The sequence below is a fragment of the Mesocricetus auratus genome, unplaced genomic scaffold (assembly GCF_017639785.1).
Source record: "Mesocricetus auratus isolate SY011 unplaced genomic scaffold, BCM_Maur_2.0 Super-Scaffold_100028, whole genome shotgun sequence".
In the NCBI taxonomy this organism is placed as follows: Eukaryota; Metazoa; Chordata; class Mammalia; order Rodentia; family Cricetidae; genus Mesocricetus; species Mesocricetus auratus.
The window spans coordinates 20,139,722-20,158,650 of record NW_024429209.1 but is presented as its reverse complement, the minus strand read 5'-3'; the positions used below and the strand labels follow the sequence as shown (position 1 = coordinate 20,158,650).

Sequence of the window (18,929 nt, the reverse complement as noted above, 5' to 3'; positions counted from 1 at the left end):
CTTTGGAACTGGGGCGAATTCGCCTTTTGTCACCTAGGTGCCACAGTTCTCTGAAGGACTGTGGCACAGCAATGTGAGAGAATGAACTGGATCTGTATCTCAGTGCCTGAAAACCATGCTGAAGGTCATATGGATCACAGCTACGATACAGGAAGGGACCATACCAAACTCTGCGAGTAAGGGAAATCCAGACACTATGGCGCACACCTTCAATCCCAACACTTGGGAGGCAGAGGCAGGTGGATCTCTGCAAGTCTTCGGCCAGCCAGGAATACACAGTGAAAAGCAGGCTCAAAGGAAAGACTATGCCACACCTCTGCGTGCAGGCTCATGCCCAGGACACCCTGTGGGGCACAAAAATACTGTCCTACCCGTGGGCTGTCACTGTGACATCATTTTTAAAAATCAGAGCTACTGCTCAGAACACGCTCAGAGCAGGGCTGGTCTCAGCAGCTCGAGGAGGACATCACGCTCGGCTCTGACAGAAGCTGTTGGCAGATTAGGAGACCCCTTCACTTCCCTAATGGGAAGGCACTGCTCAGATGGTGTGGTAGGTCACCCCAGTGATCACAGCACTTGGGAGGCTGAGGCAAGAGAATTGCTATGAGTTCCAAGCCAGCCTTGGCTACAAATCACACACACACACACACACACACACACACACACACACACACACACACACAGAGAGAGAGAGAGAGAGAGAGAGAGAGAGAGAGAGAGAGGGAGGGAGGGAGGGAGGGAGGGAGGGAGGGAGGGAGAGAAGGAGGGAGGGAGAGAGAGAGCACCTCTCTGGGATATTCTGGGTTTTTTAAAAAGTAGAGCAATGGCTGACCACATACAGCACAGCCCCTTACACTTATGACACCCAGCAGGGCAGATCCAGTGCAAGCAGAATTTTATATATCCATCCAAAAAAACCAAATGGTCCTGTGCACAACCTTTACCGCATCAACTCACGAACATCCAGTAAGTTTCCTCTACTTAAAAGACCAAAAGCCCATGCTCACTGCAGCCACAGAGAGCAAGTAATTTCACACAGAGACAGTCTGTGCACACAGGGGAGCCAGCTGGGGACACCCAGTCCAGGGGCAGGGGCCCCAACCTCTCTGGGTTGCAGCTACTGCAATGCAAACAATGGTTCACGGCAGCTTCCATCTCGCAGGCTGGACTCCCCTAAGCTGCCCCCTCTTCAGTACAGATGGGCAGAGCCTGTGAAGGACACGGCTGGCCTTCTGTGTCTCTGCTCAATGGGACTTCTCATTTCACTGCTGTGAGAAAGGCAGAGCGTAGCTGGTCAGCTAGGGTAGATTCTGGTCGGGTTTCCCGGTCACTGAAGACCCGAAGCAGCCATCCCAGTGAGAGGAGATCTAGGTGAGAGGGCCTCCTCTGCTTTGGGAGGCATGTTCCTTCTTCAAGGCTCTGCTAAGTATCTTCTGTTTCAGAAGGGCTAGGGAGCCCCTCCAGCCAGGGGAGGCTGCTTCTCTCTACTGCACCTAACAATGCGCCGTGACTTCCACATCTGCTTCCTGGCCCTGGCTTCCAGGTCTCCAGCCCCACTGTCCATCTCCCAGCTCTCCTGGCGTATGTCCTCACATTTGCACTTGCCACAGAGACCCAGCCTGTCTGAGGCCTGATCTCCCCACGCTGCCCCTCTCCAACTCTCCAAGCCGATCTTAAGTTTCCTTCACTTGGCTGTCAGTTGGCAGATTCTGGAGCCCCACCCTCAAGACGGTCAGAATCTGAGCATCTCACCCTTTCCCTCGCGGCTGCCACTCTTGTCCACTGCACCCGTCTTCCTTGTCCTGAGGCCTACATCACCACAGGAGCCATAGGGCTCCCACAGGGACTCCAAATCACCAGCCAAGCCGTTTTAAAATCAACCCCCCCCAAGCCCTCCTCATCCCCACCGCAGCACAATTCCATCTCTCGGGTAACCTCCCTGTCTGTGCCCTTACGAGCTCATCTTTCCTTTCTGACACTCAAGGCACAAGGCGGCTGTCCTCAACCTTTGGGGCTCATGCCGTCCCCAGGGTCTATCAATGCTCCTCCCCCATCAGCTCTGCACAGTCGGCCTCTCAGCTCAGGAGTCACCAATGCCCTATCTAAAAAAAAACGGAGCCCAAGGGTCAGGATGCAGTTCAGTGAAAGCACACAGGCCGAACACGGGTGTGGCTCCAAATTCCATCCCCAGAGCCACAAAACCTTTTTACATGTTTTAAAGTGCAGAAACAAAAGACAAAAATATGTTTAAAATTTTAAAATAAAAACACCAATAAAATAAGCAAAACACATAAATAAAAGAGAGCTATTCCCAAACCCTTTAACTTGTACCAACTGTCTTCACTCAGATTAGCCCCCACCTTACCGGAAGACGAGCTCTAAGGATTCCCGGTTTTTCCTCCCCAACAGCACTGCTGTCAGCGGGGACCATCAGTGATGGTCCTGCCCAGAGAGAGATGGGCACCACTGCCTCCCACCCTGAAGACTGGAGACAGTAAGCACACTTGGACGATTATTCCAGGGCCCACCTACCCGGAACAGAGAGCAGTGTCTGCAACTGAGACCAACACGCCGTGTCTCTAAAGCATGGTAATAAGCCTGAGTCTATTACAAAGCCCTGAGGTCGACTGTAAGCTCTTCCAGCACAGCTGGTGGGCAATGCGACCTTGCAGGAGCCGACAAATGCTTTCAAGACAGAGAAGGCTCGTGGTCACATTTCCATTAACAGGAATTTCCTGAGCCAGGCCTGGTGGCACAGGACTGTAATGCCAGCAACTTAGGAGGTTGAGGTAGGAGGGTAGATAAATTCAAGACCTGCCTGGGCAGCTTAGTGACGCCCTGTCTCAAAATGAAGCTACCCTTTCCCCCACAAAAAAAAGGGGGGCTGGGGATGCAGCTCCATAGTAGGAGAGCATGCATGAGATCCTGAAGCAATACCCAGACTAGAGACAGCAAAGCCTGCCAACTGTATACACAACAGTTCAAAGCATGACAGAGCAGGCAGAGCGGGCACACCGCTGCATCAATCCCCAAGGGTGTGTGCAGTTAGCAGGCCAGAGAGTCAGTGATCCAAATGGCTCACAGGTGTGGGAACAAGGAAGCTGGGACTAGATGATGTTCTGTCTCACTGGGACATTCCCGAGACACAGGAACACACTCAGGGCTGAGAGGGTAAATCACTGAGAAGGGGAACGGGTGGAGTCTATGGCTTCCGTGACATTCAGATTGGCAGGAGGTCTGGCCAGCCCATAGAGCCGAAGAGCCTCCTGGAGCCACAGAGTGGACAGGGCATTGTGTGAAAAGAGCTGAAGGTGTTATTAATGAGTAACCCAGGACAGACAGCACAAGGGGAGCTAAAGCCAGAGTCTGGATAAAAGGAAACGGAGGCGTCCCATAGAAGACCCGGAGGAGGCCAGCAAGTCCCCAGGAGAGCCAAGGACAGGCCAGGTGTCCCAGAGAGAAACGTGGTGGTGGACAAGGTTCTCAGAGGAGGAAAGGGAGGGGCGCGAAGGCCAGGAAAAGGCATGGAGCCGCATGCCACACTCACCGTATCCACAGCTGGCGTGAAGGAAGATTAGCCAAGTGAGGATGGAGAGAGGAAGGCATTCTTCAGGGGAGAGCACCACAGGGACAAGGATGGAGGAGACAGACAGGAGAGAGGACACAAGAGGCCGGGGGGGGGGGGGAATCCGGGAGCATGAAGCATTGTGTGTTGGTGAGGGCAGCCATCTTGTGCCCTTGAAGGAGGGAGAAGCCCCTGGGCTTTCCAGAAAACACTGTGCCCAGTCAGTGGGCTGCACACAGCAGGCCCTGCTGTACAGACAGGAGGCTTGTGGAGGAGAGAGGCGGCCCCCAGCTGACACGGTACACTAAGGAAAACACGCGGTGACAAGTTAAAGCCTCGTGCTTGAAGGGTCTGCAAAGGGGACTTGGAGCAATGAGGCATTTACAGAGCCTCGGGAGTAAGCAGGGAGGAGCCTTACGGGGGTGGGGGGTGGGGGTGGGGGGAGACAGTGTGTGCAAAAGTCCTGTGGCCGAGGAGAATGAAGGCTGGAGATGGAGAGGACGCTGCTCAGAGGGAAGGGACAGCTGGACATCTCCCTGCTAAAGGACCTAATCTCTACCCTCCCGGCCATGGACCGCATTAACAAACTTATAGGCAAGATATGATCAGACCCGCATTTCTGAAAGCTGTGTCAGTGTGGAGAAAAGTCAGGCCTCAGACGGGAAGACCTGTTAGGAAGCTGTTAGTCTGCCAGGGGAAAAGGGGAAAACAAGCCCACCCCAGAGGGAGCAGGGTGGAAGGGGCCCGTGGCAGTCACAGCCTTCTGACCGCTCAACTGTGTAAACAAGACTGCCACTCAATGACCTAGCAGGGAGAGATGAGGGCAAGGAGAATCGATCAGGGGCATGAACGGTACGAAAGAAAGAATGCCCGAGGACCACAACTGTGGATAAAGGCCCGTTACACACATACCCACAGCAGCTTCCAGCAGCCCAGGGCACATCTCACACAGAACCTTAAGCTGCCCTCTCCCCAGAGGAGGGATGTCACTGGTTACGAGGTAACCCACCCTGCCCAAAGCTAGCACACAGGACAGACGGCTCAGGGCTCCACTGGGAAGGCTGCGTGGAACCCGGAGGCACCATTCGCCACTTTAGATGGTGCACACTCACCTCTCCAGATTCCCACTTCATCAGTCTCTGCAAGCGGAGGGACCCTCCATGGCGGACGAGCTCTGCTGAGCTCCAAAAGAAGTGGGCGGAGCCACGGCCTGCTTGGAGTCAGGGTTTCTGGGGAGGCAGAGTTATAAACGCCACAGAGCCTGACAGGGTGAGCTGGTCTTCAGAAGGGTCAAAGGATGAAATGGCATTAGGAGATCACCCCAGTCTCCTCCCTGGCTGGACATCCGAAGGCACGGCTGGAGTCACCTTGAAAGCCTGAGTGGAACCCTCGCTGGCCCCTGCTGAAAGTTCAGGAAGGATGGTCTGGTGCCCGCAGTGCCCCCTCAGTACTCAAAGGGCACAGGCTTCATTAAGTTGGACCACGACCTTTCTTGAGTGGATTATCTACTCAGCAAAGGCGAGCATGCTAGTCTTTGTACATAAAAATTAAAAGGTGCTAAGGCCTTCAAAAACAAAAGAAAGAAACCACCCTGATGGCCATGCGTACCTCCACCAAGGCTGTAAACCTGCCGCCTGTACGACCTCGCACTGGGACTAGGGGTGAGCGAAGAGATATTTTAAATACCCCTTTAAATATCAAACCGGACAACTGATCTTAAATAGTGAATGTTTACTTTTATTATTATATATAATAAGAATCTTCTTATGAGACAGCAGACGCCCCGTGGGAGGGGGGCAGAAGCCATGAGGATGTCTTTAGTCAGTAACAGATTCTGTGCAAAGGGTATACTTAACATTTTGAAAATGGAGGTTTTTAGGAAGTATTTTATCGCCACATAATTACTTTTTAAGGTAATCTTGGGATGACTGTCAAGTTCACTAACTCTGTTGCTAGAGCAAGGCTCTCTGAGCCACTTTCGCGTCTGAGGCGGCAGCCCAGGTTCCCAGGTAAGGGCTTCAAAGAACCCTGAACAAGGGCCAAAGCCATCTGGGAATGATGGAGCGACAACGGCCTGAAAGGGCCTGAAATGACAGAAAACGAGGGGGCAGCTGAAAACCATAATGCGACTTTGTTTTAGCACAATTCAAGGCTTTTATTTTGTGAAGGACTCCAAGGCGAGCTCATCTCGACTAATGGAACCCACATTCTGTGTTCATCTTCTGTCATCTCGCTGACAGCCCTGCTCCTTCCGGACGGGGTCATCCTTCAGATGGCAATTTTTTTTTTTTTTTAACCAAATGAAGGGACAGATGAAGCAGCCTGGGAGGCAACTCTTCACCTTAAAACTCCAGTCTCTGTGGCACACAGATGCCTGCTAAGGAACTTATTCCCTTGCTCCGCCCCTAATTTCCAACTACTTAGCCTAAGACTGCAGGCCCAAAGTACGTCTTTCTGGGAGAAAGACGCCGTCTAAGGGTAATAAATAAAAGATGGTGTTAATGCCGCTTAGGAGTCGGTCTCTTAATAAGCATCAGTTCAGACTAATTACTCCGATAAATCAACATGGGGATGAAAACTTATTAGGGAATTACCAGGCTGCCCACCACAAGCCCTCCCTCCCGGAGAACCGGCCCTGCCTTCCAAGTGCAAGGCCAAGGACTGCACAAATGTTTTTAAGAAAAAGAAGAAGATAAGAGAAAGTTACCTTCTAGCTCCCATTTTTCTCCCAGGGATAAGGTTTCAGAAGTAAATAGTACCATCAATGAAGATTTACGTTTGACTCGAGCCTAGTAAACTTAATGCCGCTAGCTTTTTTGATGAGCAAGCTGGTTAATAATTGAGCACATGAAGATGATCTATTCAGGGTGGATTTAAAGCAAGGCCATAAAAACCTTTAAGCATGCGGCTGACATTTTGGTGTGCTGTAAAGCACAGCCTGCCGACAGTCCCGCGACGATGGCGCTGACTGAGCGAGCAGTGGGAAGGCGGTTCCTGCCCACAAGGGACCCCCGATGGGAGACTGTTCTCAACTCCATCCATCTGATGCCACGCAACATATGCACACACATATACGTGCACACCTGCACCTGTTCTCTCCGTACAAAAGACAGTGTCGACCCACAAACTTGGCAATGCTCAAAGTGCCCTGCCCAAGTCACGGGTGCTGTTGCTACTGATGTCTCAAAGGCTTTAGTGCCAGAACCGGGCAAGGAGGCGTCGAATCCACACCCGGCTGGTGCCTCAGCAATGAGGGACTTGGCGAGTATCCCCAGCTGTGGTATAAAAGGCGGGGGGAGATGGACTCCTGGACAAAGACCCAAACAGACAGACACTACTTACCACAGAGGAGATTTGACTGGAGAGAAAAGAAAGCCTTGGGAGGATGGAAGCAGACACAGGTTACAGCTCCCAGGAGGAGGTAAGCAAAGGCCAGGCCTTGGAGGAGAAAGACCATGAAAAGAACACTCCTCCACAGGCCTCTGAACCCTTCCACGCTCTCAGGAGGAGCCCTGGCCTGAAGCTTCTACTCTGACTCCACAGAGTTCCTAAGAGATAGGAGTCCAGGCAAACCCCACGCACCCTCATCTTCCCATCATCTCCTCTGCGTGTTTAATCAGGACAGTGCAGCGTGGTTCACAGAACTAACAAGGACATAGGAACTGGTGTGTGTGTGTATGTGTGTGTGTGTGCGCGCGCATATACATGTACATGTGTGCGCATGTATTTGTGTGCTTGTGTGCATGTGCATATATGTATGTGCACATGTATGTACGTGAGCATGCATATTCATATATGTATGTGTGTATGTATGTACACGTGAGCGCGTGTGTGCATATATGTATGTGTGTATGTACGTGCACTTGAGTGCATGTGTACATATGCATATATGTATGTGTACATATGTGCACCCATGTGTGTACATATGAATATATATGTGTGTACATGTGTGTGTTGCTGGGAATCAAACCAAGGACTCTGACCTACATCACACTCCAGCCTTTTTTGGGTTTGGTTTTGGACTTGGTTTTATTTTGTTTATATGTTTTCTTGAGAGGTAGTCCCACTTGACCTTGAACTCACAATCTCCCTACCTTAGTTTCCAGGGTACTTGGATTATAGGTGTGAGTCACCACATCCAGCCCATAATATATTTAGATTTAACACATCACTAAGATTCCCAGGATTATAACCAGTACTAGATCTACACCATCGTCTTCAACTGCAGTAAAAGTCTGAGGATCCCCTGAATGGCAAGTCCTTTGATCAGCTCACAAGTGTAATTTGGTCAGAAGAACCCAGAAACCACAGTCCTTATTCTCAACAACATGGAGGACACCAGTTAAACCTGAAGCTTCTCCCCCTTGACCCAATGAGCCAACTGCTGGGCCTCTCAATTTTATTGTTTCAGCATTAAGCTTAAAGCAAACAAACCAAGAAACTAAACACCCCAGCTGGGCTTGTTGTCCCCACCCCCAACCCCAGCAGTAAGGGCTAAAGCAGGGCATCCACTCACCCCTGAGCAGCCTGCATGGCACAGAACGCAAGACTTCACCTCCAAGAGAGGAGGGCTCTGTGCTAGCCACACAAGGCACTCACAAGGCCGGCCACAGCCCCACACCTCCCGGGACGCCTCTTCTAGAGTGAGGACGTCAGTACACCAAACTTCTGGACCATCTCCCTGGCAACCAGTGATGTTGGCTGAAGAGGTGTCGCCATCATAGCACTGCTCAAGGGTCAGAGAACCAGGCAGCAGCCCAAGGTCACACACACTTAACACTTAACTGAGACAGGCGGACACACAGCTGTCTCCTTGGTCCACACACCAGAGGACAGTGGTAGGGGAGCTTGGGGCTTCAGGTCTCAATCCAAGGAAGGACCAACCTAGTCATCACACGGTGGTCTTCACCTGATGGGTGTGCGGGCCTGACGCTCATGGACATGCCAGAGTCTGGCCTTCCACTCTACACCGCACCTCCTACCCATGGCACCCCCAAAGAACGAGCAGCCCAACTTTCGGACCTCTGCACTCACCACTGGCCATGCCTGAAAACAATCCCGCCTGCCTGCTTCCCCCCTGCTGTCACCAGAGCTTTGTGACAGTCGTGTGTGTGTGTGTGTGTGTGTGTGGTGTGGTGTGTGTGTGTGTGGTGTGTGTGTGCATGTGTGTGTGTGTGGTATGTGTGTGTGGTGTGTGGTGTGTGTGTGTGTGTGGTGTGTGTGTGCGTGTGTGGTGTGTGTGTGCATGTGTGTGCATGTGTGTGTGGTATGTGTGTGTGTGTGGTGTGTGGTGTGTGTGTGCATGTGTGTGTGTGGTATGTGTGTGTGGTGTGTGGTGTGTGTGTGTGTGTGGTGTGTGTGTGCGTGTGTGGTGTGTGTGTGCATGTGTGTGCATGTGTGTGTGGTATGTGTGTGTGTGTGGTGTGTGGTGTGTGTGTGTGTGCATGTGTGTGTGGTATGTGTGTGTGTGTGGTGTGTGTGTGTGGTGTGTGTGGTGTGTGTGTGTGGTGTGTGTGCATGTGTGTGCATGTGTATGTGTGGTGTGTGTGTGTGTGGTGTGTGTGTGTGTGTGGTATGTGTGTGTGTGGTGTGTGTGTCCCCGTCCGTTCTGGGCTGCTCTGTCCCACCACACTCTCCAGTCTGGACCACCTCATCTGGCCCCTTCTTTCCCTGGATGTAGCGGGTGGGCGGGCGGGCGGGCGGGTGTGTGTGTGCTGAGGAAGAGCAGGCAATGAACCAGACTGGAATTTTCCTGGGTTCCAACATATGGATGCGGACCAATGTGTCAAGTCACACAAGTCACACAAGTCACAGGCTGGCACCTGGATGAAGAGCTCCAGACGACCCCAGCAAAGCCACTGAATTACCACAAACACTTCGGCTATTTGGCTTCCAGTCGCCTCCTTCAAAGAAGCCAGAGACCATCACAGAGAGTCAAACAAAGATGTCCCTCAATGAGGTTAGATCCTGACATCCCCTAAATTGAAAACACGCTTAAGTAAAAAAAACACATTCAATCGACTTCACCTTTCTGAACACCACGCTGACCTCAACGTGCTCCCGACTTCCATCGTCCCAGAGATGCGCGGAACCATCTAGCACAAAGCCCGTTTTATCATAATCTGCTAGTCAAATATTTGTGGAGTCGGTAATCCCAGCACTTAGGAAGGAGGAGGATCATCTTGAGTCTGAGGTCAGCCTGAGCTACACGAGATCTCATCTGAGAGAGAGAGAGAGGGCCAGCGGGACGGCCCAGCAGGCAAAGGCTCCCTGACTCTACAAGACAGGAGCTCCACATTCCATCCCTGGCACCCACATACACAGGGAGAGAAATGACTCCCCCAAGTTGTCTCCTGACCGCCACACGTTCACTGTGACCCACAGACCCCCCAACACAGAATAAATAAATGCAAAATAAGTTAAACGCATGCTAAAGAGCTAACAGGCACGCACGCACGCACGTGCGTACACACACACACACACACACACACACGGATGCCTTGGTAGACAGGGAAGGACACAAACACACGAAACATGGCCGAGTTGCAGTCGTAACCGGAGGCTATAATCACTGCTACGTAGTCCCAGAGAAGATCACGTGACACACCGTTATCCTGGAAAAGGATCAGAATTTGAGAGTCCAAATAGCTGCTGCCAAACTTCACCACCATCAGGTAGAATCCTGGCACGTGGGTGACTTCCCCACACCAGGCTCCACACTGAGTGGAAATTTTTATTTTAAACTATCTGTGCATGTTGTCTGTGAGTTTGTACATAAGTGTGCTGGGCGTGGGGCGGTGAAGAGGACACCCTGAGGAGTCTTTCTCTCCTCTGATAATGTGGGTCTCAGGGCCTGAACTCAAGCCATCAGTCTCGGTAACAAGGGCCGTTGCAACTGCTGAGCCATTTCTACAACCCCGTGTCAGGCTTCCTGGCTTCCATGTGCACGGAAGTCATTACGCACTCTGAACCTGGGCGGCAAGGTGGACAGCTGCAGCTCTGAGATGTCTCCCGAGAGTCGGTGGTTTTAATGGCTAAGTGTGTGAAACTTCGGGAATCACAATTCAAGTGCCCGTTATGTGCCAACTGGGTAAGAGCCGCGCGCGATCCTATACAACTTCCCGACGGCAGAGAAAACGGGTGACTCTCAACACCCCAAATCGTGAGCAGCTGCTGTGGGCTACGTGTGGGTGAGATTGGGGCGATCGCAGCAGCCGACCTGATGTCCACCTCATTCTTTCCTTCCCAGCGATTGCCACCGCCTGCCACCATCTTGCATACTGGCTCTATAGGCCTCCAGTGCCCACGACGGTGACTCAAAACACGCCACGAAGGAAGGGACAGGATGGACATGGTCCCTGATGCTTCACGGCCCTTACATTCGGTGAAGGGAAGCATGCATACATACATACACACACATGCACGCACATACGTAGATACGTGTGTGCGTGTGAATGTATGCATACACACTGTAACAGTGCTTAGACTGTGCACACATACGTGTATAATGTGCCCCTTCTTATTCACGTGTGCATGCTTGCATGAACAAAGTGCACCTTTACACACAAATGTACACAGAAAGTGTGTGGACTACACAGAAAGTGTGCATGGGACTCCTGGGCTGTGGTTGGCTGCCTCGGGTGGGGAGGTTGGGGGGGAGGGCTGACGAGAAGGGGGGGCTCGGGCAGATTCCACGCACTGACTCCACACGCATGCATTAGGCGCCTGGTGCATGCGGGCCTCAGGCGGACGGCGTCCTGCCCTCAGGGCGCGTCCCTTCCGGCGCCGGGCGCTGAGTGACAGCTCCCGGGCCGGCCGCCCGCCCGCTTACCTCGGAACTTGAGCTCGTGCTGTGGCTCGAGGCTCAGGACCTGCTCCACCTTCGCCATGGTCCTCCCCGTCGGGGGCGGCGGCGCGGGCGGGGGGGCGGCGGCCGGGGCGGCGGGGCGCAGGGGCGGAGGGCGAGGCCGCGGTGCCCGGCGAGTTTACGGCACGCACACACGTAGGCACGCACGCCCCCGACGCACGCACGCACGTAGGCACGCACGCTGCAGAGGCCCGGCTCCGGCGCTGGCCAGGGGCTCCGGCGGCGAGAGGGAGACTGCGCGTGCGCGGAGTTTTCCGGCCCACTGCGCAGGCACGGCCGGGGCGGCGGGGGCGGAGCTTCCTCAGCAAGGGGCGTGGCCTCGCACGGCTTGGGAGGAGGGGCAGTCTCTGGCTAGACTGTTTAGTTAGAGCCTGCGGGGAGAACTGTTGTTAAGTGCTCTGCTTAATAATAATAATTAACAAGAATAAACTTCCACTTTCTTCCCGCACGTGTGGTGCCAAGATCTGCTGAGCCTGAATATAATAAAGTACTTATTATTCTCACAAACACGATGTTTATGGGTTACTGATATGTGCTAGGTCTTGTGACAGTTCATAAATAGCAATTATAAATATAATAAACAGGCAATTATTGTTTGCTTATTTCGTGCCACTCTGCTGAATGCTTTCAGTAACTGTCATAAATAAGAGCTATTCTGCATTCTGTGTTTACCAAACCGCAAAGCACCGCACTGAACCGTTTGCTAATAGATACCATTATTTGTTTGTGCAAGAAATATTTAGAAATACAATAACCAGAAACCGACCCGTCTCACACCTTAACTGGGACCTCGTGGAGAGAATAAATTGGTTACGCATAACTCACATGGTTAAATAAGTCACATGATGAAAAGTATCTGGGAGCCTAGATCTGTCTAATGCCCAAAACTGGCATTCTATCCTCTTACCAGCATGTGACTAATGTTTCACTGTGTAACATATACTATGTGAAATCGATCTTAGTAAACTCCTCCTCAGACACACGTATATGAAGTAAACACGGTCAGTTGTTCACCGTGGTCAACCACATATGTATGGCGAGAATAATGCTCACGTCTCTCATGAATTTGCCTCTTTCTGTGCACTTGAACTTACTTTCCTTATAAAGGTTTTTGGGGGCAGTCTTTGTCTTTTAACTTGTGTATCTAGTCCATTTATACTTATTGTATTTGCTGGAGTGCCTGGATCTATGTTACCAGCTTGCGCTGCTTCCCCCTTGGTTTACCGTTTTCTTTTTGCCTCTCGTGTCTTGCTTCTTCGGGGCTGTTTTCGCTCCTCCTGGCCTTTCCTCTCATGGTCTGCTGCTATTGCTTCCATGTTTATTTTCATTCTGAACACGTCTACTGATTCTATGAAAGTCTAGCCTTTATGATGTTTTGTCTGATTTCTTGAAGCAGTTCACTCTAGGCACCCACTCCTCAATTACAGGCCTTAATTATTATTAATCATATTAATCATGCGCCTTTGAAAAAAATGCGCGCTTCCCTCAGTCTGTTCCGTGTCTCGCCACACTCTCTCTCTGCATTCGTCATGCTTTGAACTCTTTGTGCTTCCTAAACTGGTGGACTGGGTGTCTTTCATCAAGCACGAAGTTTCTCAGTCAACATTTTTCTTAATTTTACTCTTTCCGTTGCTGCTTGCTTGTTCTGCTTTGGCTTTAAGACAGGATCTCATATCCCAGTCTCTGCTTGAGCCCACTGTGCAGCCGAGGCTAGCCTTCATTCTCCAGCCTCCACCCACTGAGTTCAGGAATTGTGGGAGTTAGCCATCACTTCCCTTTCACGCGGGGCTGGAGTCCAAGGCTACGCGCTAGCCAAGCCCTCCACCAACTGTACCATGTCTCCCGTCTCTGTTTATTTTATTTTTGAAGCAGGGTTTCATTACGTAGCGCAGGCTAGCCTGGAACTCACTGTGTGGAGACCAGGCTGGCCCCAAGTCACATTATTATTATTATTGTTATTATTATTGCAAATTATACCTAACTGACCACTGTCATGTTGTCTGTAGCCTTCCGGCTCGCCCATCCCCAAACTTGCATCTTGCAAAGCTGAAATCCATCATCTCTTAGCCAGTAAGTCTGAATTCCCCTTGCCCAGCCCCAGCCCTTAGCAGTCATGGTTCTGATTTCTGTCTCTGAGTTTGAGTGTCCTCTGCTACCTGTGGAAGGGGCATCACGGTAAGTCCCTCGTGACTGGGCTGCTTAGCTCCGGGGTAGGGAGGCACTGGGCTAGAGGTGGGGGTGAGGGGTGTGATCAGGAAAGAGCCCCCACCTCCCTGGGACGTCATTGTCATCTCTCGCTACGAAAAGTCAAGACACGGCTCTCGCCGCCCAGGACTAAAAGAGGTGACTATTCTGAGCCTAACGGGCGTGCCCGCGGCTGTTTCGCTCTCCCCAAATGCCACGTCCCAGTGAAGTAGTAACCCCATGTAACAGAATGAAGAAAGTCACAAAATAACATTCTCAAACACTTAGGTGGGGACATCGGGTAGGCAGGTTACAGCAGAGAGCGCAGAGCTCCCCTATAGGCCATAGATAAAGCATCCGTAGCCCTTTGATTGGCAGAAACTAGGGACTGGTTCATATACTCCTAAGGACCTACATGATGATTACAAAAGCTGTTAGGCTGGGCAATAGAAGAGGGCACTAGATGGCTATCAGGGGCACTAAGATGCCCTGTGGTGATTTGGCTCTGGACTTGCAACATTCCAACCCCTCCACATCATTACAGCTCTCTGCTCAGTCCACCAACCTTTGAAGACGCAGCTTCTGTGCAAGAATTCTCGTTCACCCGATGAAGCCAAAGTTCCTGGAGACGTCATGTGTGTCTCCCTGAAGGCCTCTTAGACAAGGGTTCAAAACCTGCTGGCAACTGTGAGTTTTACCGTACCAGCACCCCTCTCTCATCCCTAAATGGCAACAGGCAGCCCCTCTGACAAAGCATAACCCTTTAAGTAACCCAGCTTGAATACTGTTTGTACTTAACTTCAAACTCTGCTTAATCTTTAAACTTTGAAGAACGCAACTGAAAGCCACAGGATCGTGGCATCGAGACACCGGGGAGGCGCCCAGGCCTTGGCGAACGCGGTGGTGCACATGCTCAATCCCAGCACTCAGGAAGCAGAGGAACGCAGACCTCTGTGAGTTCAAGGCCTGCCTGGTCTATACGGCGAGCCCCAGGCCATCTGAGAGAAGCCCACACCCATGCCTTGAGTGCACGCTGCCTTTTTCCTGCAACTCTGTCCAAATACTTAACAAAGTCCCTCAGTTTGCCTTTAGTCTGGTTCAGCTTGAAACTCTCTTCTGTGCCACAGCCAAGCATATGGCTTCACCTGGGCAGAGGCCTCTAAGGAGGGAGGGAGCTCTGCAGGCTGCTGGCAGCCATGTTGGACTGTGTCTCCCTGCCGCCACTGCTGACAGCATGATGTCCCTCAGGGCTCATCTATTGTGCAGCATGTGTGACAATATCGCATTCAAATGCCACCTCAGCTCACCCTCTCACTCTTAACACCTGGAGCTCTGGTCGGCATTTTTATTCATGATGTTTTGGAAGCTGCAGGTTGTTTTTCCAACCGCGGCTTGTGAAAGAAGGTCCAGCGCTTTGTTACCAGGGTCTGGAAAGAAAGAACAGGATGTGCTGGGGTGCCTTCTGCTGTTCTGGAAACTTCTATTTGGCTTTGCTAAACTGCTTGCACTCATATCTATGCACGGTGTCACAAGCATTAACAAGCCACATTTATTACTGGGGATTGTTCTACAGAGATTGATGAAGGAAGGGAGGAGTGAGGGGGGGAAGGAGGAGGGGGAGGGAGCCAGTGAAATAGTACCCGGTCTTTTCATACCAGCCTTCGTGTCTCTTAAGAGATTTGGTCTTTCTGTGCTGCTCAGTTGGTCCAGAACTCACTTCATAGTCCAGGCTGGCTTCCAGTTCCTGATCCACCTGCTTCAGCCTCCTGAGAGCCAACATTGCGGCCACGAACTGCCACCCTGGAGTCTGTGCACCTGCTTGGCTTGCTTTTCTTCCCACCGTCTTTGGTGCAGGAGGCTCTTGCATGCTAGTGAGTGTCTTGTGGCTTACAGCCCAGCCCTCTGGATTCCACCCTGACCTTTCATCTTCATGCCCCACATTACAGACAGATCTAGATCTTCCTGTCACCCCTTAGGCTGCCAGTGAGCCTTTCAAGTAGTCTTTCATGGGTCTCTGTTTAAGGCTACAGCTATGCTATGTGCCTTTATATGCCTGCCTGGTCACGTGGATTTGCAACAGACCTCACGCCCTGCCCCTCAGGCATGATGCCACACAGATTTAGTGTTGGTTTCTCTTCCTGACTTTCTAGGCACTCAGCAGTAACACGACTTGGGTCAATTTGGGGAAGGAAAGTTCATACAGAACCCCACAACCCGCCGTAAGGCCACTTTGAAAATGGACCCACTGAGGAGGCAGCGGCACAAGGGAAGCAGAGCCTTGTCCACAGAGTGTGTTGTCTGCTTAGTCACTAGAGAACCACAGCTGCAGAGGACAGCCATCTCATGGGAATGCCCCATCTTGAGAAGCATCCCCAGATCTGGTGACCAGACTTGCACAACTCTACTCTCTGTCCATGACCATTCACTGATGATGACCACATGCATCCCTGTGCTCCTGCCCATGCAGCTGTGTTCTTACATGCACCTGTATTCGTGCCCCAAGCACCTGTGCTCCTGACCCGCGCACCTGTACTCCTGACCATGCACCTGTGCTCTGGGTCCATGCACTTGTGCTCCTGACCATGCACCTGAGCTCCTGACCATGCATCTGTGCTCTGGGTCCATGCACCTGTGCTCCTGACCATGCACCTGTGCTCCTGACCATGCACCTGTGCTCCTGACCATGTACCTGTGCTCCTGACCCATGCGCCTGAGCTCCTGACCATGCACCTGTGCTCTGGGTCCATGCACCTGTGCTCCTGACCATGCACCTGTGCTCCTGACCATGCACCTGTGCTCCTGACCCATGCACCTGAGCTCCTGACCCATGCACCTGTGCTCCTGACCATGCACCTGTACTCCTGACCATGCACCTGTGCTCCTGACCATGCACCTGTGCTCCTGACCATGCACCTGTGCTCCTGACCCATGCACCTGTGCTCCTGACCATGCACCTGTGCTCCTGACCCATGCACTTGTGCTCCTGACCATGCACCTGTGCTCCTGACCATGCACCTTTGCTCCTGACCATGGACCTGTGCTCCTGACCATGCACCTGTGCTCCTGACCCATGCACCTGTGCTCCTGACCATGCACTTGTGCTCCTGACCCATGCACCTGTGCTCCTGACCATGCACCTGTGCTTTGGGTCCATGCACTTGTGCTCCTGACCATGGACCTGTGCTCCTGACCATGCACCTGTACTCCTGACCATGCACCTGAGCTCCTGACCCATGCACCTGTGCTCCTGACCATGCACCTGTGCTCCTGACCCATGCACCTTTGCTCCTGACCCATGCACCTGTGCTCCTGACCATGCACCTGTGCTCCTGACCATGCACCTGTGCTCCTGACCCATGCACCTGTGCTCCTGACCCATGCACTTGTGCTCCTGACCATGCACCTGTGCTCCTGACCATGCACCTTTGCTCCTGACCATGCACCTGTGCTCCTGACCATGCACCTGTGCTCCTGACCCATGCACCTGTGCTCCTGACCATGCACCTGTGCTCCTGACCCATGCACCTGTGCTCCTGACCATGCACCTGTGCTTTGGGTTCATGCACTTGTGTTCCTGACCATGGACCTGTGCTCCTGACCATGCACCTGTACTCCTGACCATGCACCTGAGCTCCTGACCCATGCACCTGTGCTCCTGACCATGCACCTGTGCTCCTGACCCATGCACCTGTGCTCCTGACCCATGCACCTGTGCTCCTGACCATGCACCTGTGCTCCTGACCATGCACCTGTGCTCCTGACCCATGCACTTGTGCTCCTGACCATGCACCTGTGCTCCTGACCATGCACCTGTGCTCTGGGTGCATGCACCTGTGCTCCTGACCATGCACCTGTGCTCCTGACCCATGCATCTGTGCTCCTGACCATGCACCTGTGCACATGACCCATGCACCTGTGCTCCTGACCATGGACCTGTGCTCCTGACCATGCACCTGTATTCCTGATTGTTTTTGCTCCTTTCCATGAATTTATGCTCCTGACTGTCTGTCTGTGTCCCTGGTCCTCTCTCAGCCACCCTAAGTAGATAATCACATATATTTCTTGAGATTCTGATAAATGTCGACGTCCATTTGAGCTGTTACTATGCAATCCAGTTAAATCTTGGGTGTGATTTTCATCTAGGTTGAAAGGGCTGCTTTTCTGTGAAAGCCCCATTCCTCTGGCTGTGATTCAAGCCAAAAGTACACAGGCTGGGGCGTGTCATTTGCTTCCCATAGTTGCCCATGGTCTCAGAAGCAGCTGTCCCTCCCCAGGTTCTCTGGTCCTCATCACTTCATCAGCACAGCAGCTGCAGGGCTCACCACAGCTTCTGCGGCAGGTGACTATGTCATGCTGTTGGCAGTGGTGTCAGTCCTCAGTGTTGCGCAGAAAACCGGCTTCCTAGTAAGCAGAATAACTCTCATTTGTAGCATAAATACTCCCGCCATGACTTATTTTAAAACAACATCAATCAAAACAAGTAGAAAGTAGATGCGTGTGGCTGGCTCTCATTAGCTGTGTGAGCTGCTGCTGGTGTTCCGCTCAGCCCATCCCTATTCCTAAAGCTACACAGGAATCTGGGGGTATGAAAAGGTGGAACTCCAGGGACACTGCCATCCATGGGGCAGGAGAACCCATGGAAGAGAGCTCAGAGGAGCCTCATGGAGGTGGACAGAGTCCCAAGCAAGAAGTGCTGGCTGGCCAGGGCAATATTGCTTACTATGGGAACACCGTGAGGCTATGGTGTACCACTTTTCCTGGGAAGGTGTGAACAAACATCCATTCATCCTAGATAGCACACCCACTCTCACACTGGCAAGTCCAGCCAATGACCCAGTGAGCTTACAGTATTTACTCACAGGAACATACATGAGGGGCCACTTACAAGGACATGGCTGACTCAAGTCCACCCCAGAATGGGTGACAACTCAAGAAAACTGCATCCCTGGAGTTCCTTATCAAAATTTCAGGCAACCCCAAAGAAGAGGCTCCTCTCCCTCAGCAGTTTCTCCATGCTTCTTTAACCTTAGAGGCCTTGTGAATCATATAACTTTCTGACCTTCCTGAGGCTTGTAAGTTTCATGGGTTTTGTGAGCCTTGTATGTTTCCTAAGACTCACGAGACTTCCTTGTCCATCCAGAGGAGACTACTCCAATGTGGAGGGGGAAACTGCACAACAGGTTACTTCTGGGACTGTAGGAAGCATCAGGAGACTGGGACAACCACAGTGCTGGATAATAGACCATTGCTGAACTGACAAGGACAGAACACAGGCAGCAAGGCTTTCCCGTGCCCTCACACCTGCTTTGACCC

General features: G+C 52.1%; 1 protein-coding gene across 1 annotated transcript in view; it reads right to left on the bottom strand.

Moving 5' to 3' along the window:
• The window catches only part of Vapb (VAMP associated protein B and C), a 37,543-nt gene extending 26,012 nt beyond the window's left edge, over positions 1 to 11,531 (bottom strand). Inside the window, exon 1 of the mRNA XM_005074476.4 lies at positions 11,397 to 11,531. Coding sequence (XP_005074533.1) covers positions 11,397 to 11,454 — 58 coding nt within the window. The 5' untranslated portion in view covers positions 11,455 to 11,531. The remainder of the gene's footprint in view (positions 1 to 11,396) is intronic.
• Between the last annotated feature and the right edge of the window lie 7,398 nt (positions 11,532 to 18,929).